This window comes from Quercus suber, unplaced genomic scaffold (assembly GCF_002906115.3).
Source record: "Quercus suber isolate HL8 unplaced genomic scaffold, Cork oak 2.0 scaffold_9, whole genome shotgun sequence".
Classification (NCBI taxonomy): Eukaryota; Viridiplantae; Streptophyta; class Magnoliopsida; order Fagales; family Fagaceae; genus Quercus; species Quercus suber.
Window position 1 is genome coordinate 316,988 of NW_027069475.1, and position 12,140 is coordinate 329,127.

The window sequence follows — 12,140 nt, forward strand, 5'->3', positions numbered from 1 at the left end:
TTTTTAAGAACCAAAAGAAGAGCAAAGCCTCACATTTTCTGATTTTTATTCACTAACTTCTCTATTACAATGAGTGCATGCTATTTATATGACATGACTGGAAATAGAAAATATAAAATACGTACTAAATAATAAAACCCTAAATAAAAGTTGATTTGGTCTGAAATTAGCAAATCCAAAATAGGAAAAATAGCTAAAAACGTTCTAAATAATAAAAACCTAAAACTAAGGTAGATTTGGTCCAAAACTAGATGCTCCAGACTAGGAAAAATATCTATTAACTGATATGGAGATGGAAAATCAATCAACTATTAATCCACACTATAAATCATGTCCAATTAAGCCAGATCAGCCATCAATAGCTTGGATTAAATTTATTACGCCTTCATCTTCCTTTGGGCCAAGCTTGGAATGTCTTTCGTTAGAATCAGCCCAAATCTCTTGAACAAGCCCATTAAGTGCTTCTTTAATCTTCTTGGATCTTGCTTTAGTAATAGGCCTAACTGGAACATGCAATGGATTCTTGAATGCTTGTTGATTCTCATCATAGGTAAATACGTGGCAAGTATTTATTAGTGGAGTATAGAGTGGAGCAGGAAAAGTGGGACAGAAGATTTGGACTCTGCACACATATGTTTATGCATAAATTTTTACAATACACATGGCATGAAAGACAGAAGATGAAAGAGTACCTAAAGGAGAAACGAAACCATTGATTTTTCAGAATCCGGGAATACAAGTTCTTATACGCTATATATAATACACTACAATTAGTCCAAAAGTTTAAACAAAAACTTAGATGCTTAGTCAGAAAAGAATATTGAGTTTAACTTATTAATAGAATATATACTAAGTGTATGGACATGGGCCCAGAATCATATATTGGGTTTTGGGCCTTATTCGAGGATGTTATCATGTTTGAGGAGGGACAAATGGTTAAGGGGGATTTCAGTTTGGAGTCTCATGAGTAAGAAAGGAGAATAAGGTGGTCCGAGGAGAAATTCCTCCTCGACCATGGCATATATAGTCCAAACATGCATCCCAACGACGAAAATGACCTCCATGAAAGCCCCAATGTAAGTGGCATGCCTCATGAACACACAAGAAGGAAGGGAGTCCGAAAATATCTAAGGAAATGCTGCTACCTCTGCATTAAATGTATTGTAGCTACTTTTCTGGCGGCATTTATGTGGAGAAGACTCTTGAACAGTGCTTTCTTGGCTACTGCAACTAACAAAGAGCTAGATGGGGTGTTTGATGGGACGGACACTCAAGTAGTAGCGTGAACGATTAACAAATGGAGGGCTAAGATCATCAGGAAGGGGATATATAATGTAAAAGACCCTTGAAGGAAGATGGATCGAAAAAATAGAGAAAGAACACTGTAGCAACCAATACTGTACTTGTAATAAGTTCCATTATGCTATCCAAACATTTGTCTCCTCGGACAATATATTCACTCAATATTGTTGTTTTGCCATTGCATGATTGTCGTTCAAACCCATCATAGTCGTCGTTAGATTTACTAGGACCTAGTTCTTTAACCCACTCTCTACAAATTTATTATATTGAACTTATTAACCTACAATCCCATACATATTAGATTTGGGCTGTAAACTGTGCCCTTACACTAAGTATTTGTACTTTAAAAAAAATTATATAAGGGAGTTATTAAGTAAATGACAAAGTTTAGCCATAAATTGGTCGTAGCTCTTTTTTTGTTTTGTTTTTATTTATTTATTTGTTTTTGGGGAAAAATTGATTGCAACTTAAAGTTACAACATTACTCAATATCATTAACATTACTGCATATTTTGAAAATCTAACTATTGGACTGCATATTCTTTACACTCTTAATACACGTCAAATTTTTTGTTAATCGGATATTATTAATTATATGATTTATAAGATTATATTTTATGCATTATTTTAAACTAAAAAAACTTGAAATTTTAATAAATATTTGATGATATAACTATTGATCTTTAATTTTATAAAAAATTTTCAAGTATGGAGGATATAAGATAAAAATATATATAATCCAATGATGGATTTATCAAAATTCACCTATAATAAAAAGATATTAAATAAGGTTGTAGTTAGACTACAACTAATTTTGTAGTTAAAATTTGTCCTTAAATAAAATTTACAGATAATTTATTTTTTTATATTAAAAAATAGATAAAATTTAGTTACAAAATTGGTTGTAGGAAGGTTACAACTTTACTTAATATCTTTTTATTGGAGATGAATTTTGACAAAACCACCATTGGATTACATTTTTTTCATATATTCTTCGTGCTTGCAAAATTTAAAAAAAATTAAAGATCAATAGTAATGTCATCAATAAATTGTATAAATTGTAAGTTTTTGTAGTTTAAAATTATGCATAAAATATAAACTTATAGATTACATTGTATATAAGATTTGATTGATACAAAATTTGACATGTATATTAAGAGTGTAAAAAATATACAATTCAACAGTTAAACTTTCAAAATATATAAAATTATTTATTTTATTTATATAGTATTAAGCTACAACCATTTTTGTAACTAAACTTTGTTCTTAAAAAACATAAGAGAATGAGAGGATTGTGAGAATGGAGGAAGGGCTGTTTTGTCCCTTGATAAAAAAAAAAAAAAAAAATTTACGTTTAGTTTAGTATAACAAAAAATGAATTCATATTATTGGTTTGTTCATTATTGGATTATGTTTGATTCAAAGTAGTCGATTATGTTTCCCTAGAATCCTCTTAGATACCCAAACATTCCTACATGTAATCTATATATATAATAATAGGTGAAACAAAGAGAGTGTGAAATTGAATTCCAAATTAGAACTCTAATTGTGTGCCGCGTATACTTCTTAATTAGAGTTCTAATTTTGTACCATGTGTCTAGAATCTGAAATTGAAGTTGAATTTTGCATCATGTGGTTAAATGTATGTGGGCTCGTTCTCATTAAAACCACTTCTATGTATCGGGTCAAGTGAGTTACTGTGCTAATTAAGTTTTTTCTTGATTTTGCAGTCAAACGTGAAAACCAAAGAGATTAATATTGGTGATAAGAACTTGGTTTGGGTACAATGCATTATTTCTAAAAAGACAAATGTATGTGGACTCATTCTCATTAAAACCATTTCTATGTATTGGGTCAAGTGAGTTATTGTGTTAATTAAGTTTTTTCTTGATTTTGCAGTCAAACGTGAAAACCATAGAGATTAATATTGGTGATAACAACTTGGTTTGGGTACATTGCATAATTTCCAAAAAGATAGCAAAGCCAGAGTTTGCATTTTTGTTATAAATTGCTTACAAAGTTTGTATCTTTTCATTTGCACTAAGTTTCGGATTAAAGTGCTTTCTTCTTGGTTCTAATATTGAGTTTTGTTTACTATTCACTTACAAAGTTTTCATATTTACATTTGTTATAAATTGCTAATATGTGATTAGATGCACATTATGCCTAAAATTCACTATCTTTATATTTGGCTTTTTGTTCAGATTTGGCACCTATAACAATGAAGAAAGTACTGCTGTGGACTGATGATGATACTTTTTGCAGGCTGCAAAGGAACTTAGTGATCAATGGAATCTCACGTGAATTGGAGAGGATCCGACTGTAGATGTCTAGATGGCAAATGTGAGTCACTATATTTTTAAAATTTTCAGTGAAGGTAAAGGTTATGAACATTGTAAATTTTTCGGAAAGAGATTTATTATTCTATATTTATGCAAGTTTGGTCGCCTTCTTGGAGTGGATCACTCCACCCTGTCTTACTACTGGAATTTTTTATTCAGATTGTTACAATTTAATCCAAAATTTTATTTGAATTTTCCTATTGTTGTTACTATCATATATTATCATTCTAATTGTTCAATTAGAATTTGAAATTGGAGTCCAATTTTACTATACACGTGTATAATCTAATTATTTTTAATTTTGCTGTCATGTGTAGAAGGCAATGAGATGAAATTAATAACACATTAAACACTCATGCTTTGAGAATCAATAGTACCAATCTAAATCCATTGGATCTGCTTCGTGATAATACAACTATGAAGTATGTATAAAAACACGCACAAACCCATCTTTTTATAAAAAGAGATTGGAGAGAATTGTTTTTATCAACCATGGAACTTTAGAGGTTTTTTCTTCACACAAATGCCCATTATGTTACAAAATGAGCCATCGTAAAACTATAAAATGAGTACAACTTTAAGGGCTTTTTTTTTTTTTTTTTTTTAATTTTTAATTTTTAATTTTTTAAGCTACGAAAATTTCAATCACCAATAGAGATTGAAGATTTAAAAGCGTGAATGGATCTTTTAGATAAACATTGTCACCAAGGTTCATTTTTCTGTGTAAAATATATATATTGCTAAGTTTTGTTAATGAAATTTTCTGGTTAATAATATGAATTTAGACTTAACTGAATCTTTTAAACATGAATAAACTCATTATTAATAATATATCCATTCCCGTGTAGTAGTACGGGGCTACATACTAGTTACAAATAGTTCAAGAGAATTCATATGCCCAAGGGCCTTGATTCTCATTTTAAGGGTTTATGGATTCCCTTCTTAAAATTAAGGTGGATATCCACACACTCATGGTTTGAAAAGTTCTATTTTTTAAGTAATAATTATACCCCATATTTAACATACCCTTTTATTAATGGGTGTTAATTGTATTTTTGCTAAAATAAAAATCACTTGTTTAAGATTAACCTTTGGGTCAGGTGAGATAGGTGCTTAATATTTTTGGAATCACTAGAATGTCTATTTTTAATTATATTATCTAAAGTACTTGTTTGTTGTAGGTTCTAGTTAACTCAATTGGTAAATCACTTATTGAGTAGGAGATTTGAAGTTCAAACTATGACTACACCAAAAACCAATTTGTGTCTAAAGAAAAATCATCGTGAATCAAACGTCATATGATAAAATTATATCATGTCAATCTATAAAAAAACACTTAAGGTACTTGTTGTCTTGTTCTTTATGGACTTATATGGACTTACTTAAATACTATAAGAGTTGAATTTAAGTTAGCCCTTGTATCACTTTTAAAAATATTAGATCACTTAATAATTAAAATTTTAAAAATCCTACTGTCAGATTATATGTTTTTGATGATTCAATCTAAACCTCATCTTGTATGTATAATTAAAAATTGAATAATTTAAATATTTGATAGATGGAATAGTCACTGATATTTGATTATCTTGAAATTTTGCAAACAAGTAAAGTATAAAAAGAAAATGTAATTTAACAATGGATTTATCTAAATTCACATTCAATAAAAACAAAAACTTAGTTGTGTAATATTGCTTAAAGTTAAGTATAACTTACACTCAATTTTACTATGAATGTCAATACAAAAGTTGGTTATTAAAAAAAAAAAAATTGATAATAATCCTTTTGGTGTAGTCTAGAAGTTTTGTTTGCAAGTTATTAAGATTAGTTCTTAAAAAAAATCTAAATTGATTTCAAACTCAATGAATTAACTTATGACTTCCATATCAGTGATTCTTAGATGGAATTATAAACTTTTATTTTAATTGACATACTTACCATGGGATGAAAAAGAAAATTAGAAAAAAATAATAATTTTTTTCATAAAAAAGAATTAGCCAATCTGATCATAACATGTTAACGCAGTAAAATTTTTTATGTATTGTCCCATAATTACTTTTAAAAAAATTAATATGGGAAAAAACACATAAAAACCCCGGCCCATGTTGTTTTTTAACAAAACACAAAATCCTTAAAAGTTTTGAGTGGAATACTTATGTGGTATTGTTATATTTATAAATGGTTAAACATTTGTGAAAACATGCAGTGAATTGCTCATGTGTTGATACATGCTCATATTATTTTCACATAAACCACTATCATAGGGGTGTTTTTAATTACACTCAAAACTCCCATGAGGTTTTAGTGTTATACTCAAATACTTAAAGGTGGCTTAGTGTTTCATAATTTATTATTTTCACATAAAACAATACCACATTGAGGTTTTGTATATTTTTCGTAAGGATAACATGAGCTTAATGATTTTTTAATTAATACATGTTATCTATTTTTCACAAACTCTAACACCATATTATCTAATTTTTTTTTTTTTATTAAACTCACTTTCAAATATTTTTTTATCATCCTTTTTTTTTCTTTTCTCTTTTTTGAATAAGAGAAATTCAGAAATCTCACAAAGTTTAAACTTTAAATACAATCCATCAAGAGTCAACATTAACAATACTGCAATACATAAACTACAAAGGCATTAAAAATAAAATAAAATAAAATAAAAAGTTATTAATGGTAAGTTAAAAGCAATGTTGGTAATAAATCAAGATGAGAATAAATAAAATAATTTGTCAACTTAACTGTTATAAAATAAAAATTTTAAACTAATAACTCACTTTTTTTTTTTTAATTATAGAAAATAAAATTTTTACACTAGCATAATCTAAATGTATATGTGTGTGAAGTTCTCCCTTAGAGACTTGAACCCTGTCCTTTCCCCCCACACCCTACAAGCACTTATACTTATAGAGTGACTATTGCACTAAGGGAAACAAGTCACTTTTCATTTGTCAAGTGTTGTAAAAAATATTATAAAGAATTATTAACTAATAACCCAAAAAGAAAACAATTATTGTTATTATGACTCGTGAGGACAAGTGGGTTCCAGTTAGCTCAACTTGTAAAGTCTTTGATGGTTGTATAAGAGATTTGTGATTCAATCCCCGCTTACATCAAAAACTAATTGGTGTCTTGGTCTGATGATAAAGAGTTATCTTCAAGAATGGACACCATAGATTGAAATTCTCTAAAAATAAAAAGAAGACTCGTGAGGACAAGTTTTTTTATTCCTTTTATTTGTCTGTTCCCCCACATAAACTTTTCTTTTAAAACAAAAACCTCTTCTTGAATTCTGATACCCCTTTACAAATATCAAACACCTCAAATAACAAGCCTCTCACTCTTATCTACTCCAATATTTGCTCAAGAATCTCCACCCTTATCTTTTTATATATATATATATATATATCATATATTTTTATTTTTTTAGATCATACTAGTCGATGTCCCGTGTGATGCGCGGAAACTTTATTCTTTTATTTTTGAAATAATTTCTAACTATTCTTTATGGCCTTATATATATATATATATATATCATATATTTTTATTTTTTTAGATCATACTAGTCGATGTCCCGTGTGATGCGCGGAAACTTTATTCTTTTATTTTTGAAATAATTTCTAACTATTCTTTATGGCCCTAAAATATGCATCTTATGTTCAATTATAGTATAAATATCACTAAGAGGAAGAAAATAAAAAGAACCCAAATTATTATGAATATACATAATTAAGAATATGAATATATATAGCCTAAATGAATTTCACAAGTATTTAATTATTTTGGCTAATCAAAGTGTATAAATTATCTTTTACATTCCTTGAAAGAGGGTGGACAACTTGGGCATATAACTTGTTGGCTTCAAGAGTCTTCTACATTAGAAATTAAAACAAATAAACAAATTGAGGGAACTATTGTTTCTACCATATAAACTGTTTATTTATTTTTTATTTATTTATCATAGATTCCACCATATTAAAGAAGATGGTGTAGAAATAATCTATTTTCGTGTAAAAATACTATTAGCGATAGGAAGAAGAAAGAGCATATTGATGTAGCACTTAATAATAAGAGTCGTATCAAGAAGATTGTAGAGAGAGTCTTTCAAAATGTGTGTCCTATTTTATAATGCTAGCCCATATTTTGGAGAATGTGTGAAAAAGTTATTGTGGAAGGGTCAAGTCTAAGTCATAATATGTAAGGTAATAAATGGATTTGGGCTTTTCATGAGGTTTGATTTGATTTTAATTTAATTTTGATCTACAGCCCATCTTTAGATAACAATTAAAAAAAAGTTAATGCGATCTTTTGGATAAGAGTAAAAAAACTTAATGAAAAGAGGTTAAAAATGGTAAATGAAATATTAGTGTGCCATATGGCAGGAGTTCATGTACTCTTGCATGAGATCTCTACTTTTATATATAACTAATTTATAACCCCATGCATATGTATGGATACACTTAAAGATATACAATAAGGTACATAATATAATTCCTATATATATAATTTAAATACTATTGATAGTTATTTTTATATTTTGTTAATCCTTTTAAAAATTTTGTAAGGATATTATTACATATAAAATGTAAATTGTCAATTTTTTTTTTTTTAGTTATAATGAAACATATATATATATATATATTTTACGATTAATTTATTCTAAACTCTTTGGTTTTTGTATTTAATAACTCACTTAGATGAATATTTATGATGTGGTCCTACATTTGATTTTAAAACTCTTTAAGAGTAAATAATTTAGGACACATGGTAGTAAAATTGGAATTCTAATTTGAAATTCTAATTTGAGTTTCTTTTAGTTTCACCTATTATTATTTACATAAATTGATTTCTAATTAACATTTCTCTAATTTTTTACCGAGTTCATTATTTTTGTTGGTTTCTAATTTTTGTATTTTTACTAAAAAAATAAAAATAAAAACTGAACTTCTTATACACGTCTGGTTCTCTAAATGTGAGGAATATCCCTTTAAAGTTTTTTTTGGGTAAAGAATATCCCTTTAAAGTTACCTTAATCTTATTAAGCCGGAAATTTGTGGGAAAAAACGAGTAAAAAACTAATCTTTTGACAAAGCTAGTTTATGCCTAATTCAACCAATTAGCAGGTTGGCAAGAGTATTAAAGGAAATGTTATTATATATATATATATATATATATATTCCCTGAGATAGAATTTTATTCTAACTTAATCTTTTATCTATATTTTGCGGTTAACGCATAATAGCGTCATTTTTCATTTTTGGGTGAACTATTTTTCTTGAGAAACCATTTTTGGGTGAATACAGCCAAATTAATTGCCACAATAATGTGAACATCTATGTCTTGTTAATGTCGACATTCTTTCTACACTTTCTGAATAAGTTTTCAAGTAATTCAGTTTCCTTCTTTTTTTTTTTTTTTTTTTTTTTTTTTTTTTTTTTTTTTTTTTATAAATGTTATTATATATATATATATATATATATATATATTTCCTGAGATAGAATTTTATTCTAAATTAATCTTTTATCTATATTTCGTGGTTAACGCATAATAGCGTCATTTTTCATTTTTGGGTGAACTATTTTTCTTGAGAAACCATTTTTGGGTGAATACAGCCAAATTAATTGCCACAATAATGTGAACAAGCTTTGATTTCCTATCTATGTCTTGTTAATGTCGACATTCTTTCTACACTTTCTGAATAAGTTTTCAAGTAATCCAGTTTCCTTTTTATTTATTAATTTATTTATTTTTTACAATGAATCCTACATCCATAATTTTAGTATTTGTTAGTTGTGACTACTTCAAATACGGTTTCCTCATATTACCTTCACGTTTAGAAAAAGCACATGATCAGAAATTACAAATTTGCTTCCTAATTCATAGAGGAATGACCTCATTATTTCTTCACCATTAGCAATGTAATTAGCAGAGATTGATTTATTCCACGAACGCCGTCAAAGGTAACCAAATCTTGCGTGTACAAATTGACCAATTTAACCCTGTCATTTCTCATCAATACACACACACAACACAAACAAAAATGAAACCCAGATACCCTCTTTTCGTAATCTTTCATCTAATATTTTTCCTAACATTGCTTTCCCTAATTCAAGCTAACTAAACAAAGCATCACAGTCAAATTATGGGTAACACAAGTCGTCATTTTTTTTTTTCACTTTCAAGTTTACACATTCACACACAAATACACACTATATTAAGACCTCTCTTTCCCTCATACCCTTTTCATGCTCCTCTCTAATTCCTTGGCCGTTTTCTAACAAACGCTACAATGGCCAAGTTTCAACAACTCCTCATCACACTCTTTTGCATTCTCTTCCTACTTCCATCTTCGGTTTTTGGAGAGTGCACTTGTGATGCCGAGGATGAAGGAGAAGACAAGCCCGAAGCTCTCAAATACAAAATAGTTGGTTTTGTTTCCATACTTCTAGCGAGTGCACTTGGGGTTTGTATTCCATTACTTGGAAGGACAGTACCAGCTTTGCGACCCGAGAAGGACATCTTCTTCCTAATCAAGGCTTTTGCTGCCGGTGTGATATTGTCAACCGGCTTCATCCATGTACTCCCCGATGCTTTCGAGAACTTGACATCGCCATGTCTGAGTGAGAGCCCGTGGCAGGATTTTCCATTCACGGGATTCGTGGCGATGATGAGTGCAATCGGAACTTTGATGGTTGATGCCATTGCGACTTCTTATTACAAGAACTCTCAATCGGACAAGGTTCAACAGGAGAGTGGAGATGCGGAGAAAGAAGGAGAACAGGAGGGTCCCTTACACGTTGATACACATACAACTCATGGTCATTCTCATGGTTCGGCTACTATGCTTCTCAATTCGGCTTCATCAGACCTTATGAGGCATCGTGTCATAACGCAGGTAGTTTGTGCGTTTTTATGGTAACGTTTTTGGATTTGTTTGCACAATGCAAATTAAATTTGTGTCCCATTTAGTTATGTAGATTAATATTTTTAACTATGTAGTGGTGGTACTAATGGTGAAATATTGATTTTGATCGTGGAAGAATTAAGTGCTTAATTGAGCTTCTGATTACGTCAGGTTTTGGAGTTGGGGATTGTGGTACATTCAGTCATAATTGGAATTGCTGTGGGTACTTCTATGAATCCCGAAACATTAAAGCCTCTTGTAGCTGCATTGACCTTCCATCAGTTTTTTGAGGGCATGGGACTTGGTGGATGCATCACTCAGGTAATATCACCGTGTGTATATTACCTATTTATTGTTTTCAAAATTATAAAATCTATACTAATTATTCGTTTTAAAGAAACACATTTTTATTCGGACTGTATTGATTTTTGATTGACTTTCATCCAATTTTGAATAAGTTCGTTTGTTAAAATTTTCAGCTCATATTTGGTAGGAAGTATTTTTCAATTGTTTAACAAAATGCCTTGGGTTTTTATTTTTATTTTTATTTTTTGGGAAAGGGCCTTAGTTTAAGTTTTCAAAAAACTTTTATGAGTCTAATTTATTCTAATTATTCTTGGATAAATAATTATATGAATGTGTTATATTTTTATGATATGATTAAATTAGTTTAGATTAAGATTAATTATGATTATTTTTTTTGATAATTAAATTAAATGATGCTAGTATATACTCTCTTTTATTTAATTTGAATTTTATCTTATATAAATTCAGATCTAGTCGATGAATACATTAAAATATCTATCATGATTTTCTAAATTTCAAATTGGTTTTTTTATTTAGAAAACAAGTTTCAAATGGTTAGCTAGTCTAACTAAACAACTAAAAATTAGTATGTCCATAACTCATACAAGTTTTGCACGTGAACAGTGAACATGCTTTAAGAATAGTATGCATGCTGGGTTTGCTTTCTTCCCAAATACCTTAGTTGCTTGTTAATCTGTTTAGTACATTGTTTATGACTGCATTAGTTTGTGTATTAAATCATTCTATATAACATGCACTTGTGCGTTTATAGGCAAAATTCAAGAGCAAAGCTGTTGCAATTATGTCACTATTCTTCTCCCTTACAACCCCAGTTGGGATTATAATTGGACTAGCAATATCTAATGTTTACAGTGAGAGCAGCCCAACTGCTCTAATAGTTCAAGGGGTTTTTGATTCGGCATCAGCTGGGATCTTAATCTATATGGCGCTTGTGGATCTTCTTGCGGCGGATTTTATGAGCGAAAGGATGCAAAACAATGGAAGGCTTCAAATAGGAGCAAACGTAGCACTTCTTCTTGGGACTGGTCTTATGACTTTCTTGGCCAAATGGGCTTGATGTTGTCTTAATGTCCTGTGGAATATTGTGTAAAACCTTTGTATAACCATGAGTAATGATCTCAATCCTTCTCAATTTCCTGAGAATATAAAATTTTGCCATAGGTTCTCATTAAGATAAGGCGACATCAAGCTCTTGACACCATCTGGAAGTACATGAATGGATTTTTGATAGATAATATCACATCACACCGTCAACAAAG

The 12,140-nt window shown here is 29.4% G+C and overlaps 1 protein-coding gene across 1 annotated transcript; it reads left to right on the forward strand.

Annotated features, from left to right (window-relative positions):
• The first annotated feature begins 9,900 nt into the window (after positions 1-9,900).
• On the forward strand, positions 9,901-12,140 carry LOC136069163 (zinc transporter 8-like). Its single transcript, XM_065777384.1, has 3 exons — positions 9,901-10,545; positions 10,726-10,875; positions 11,633-12,140. The coding sequence occupies exons 1-3, from the start codon at positions 9,940-9,942 to the stop codon at positions 11,936-11,938; spliced, it is 1,062 nt and encodes a 353-aa protein (XP_065633456.1). The 5' UTR covers positions 9,901-9,939; the 3' UTR covers positions 11,939-12,140.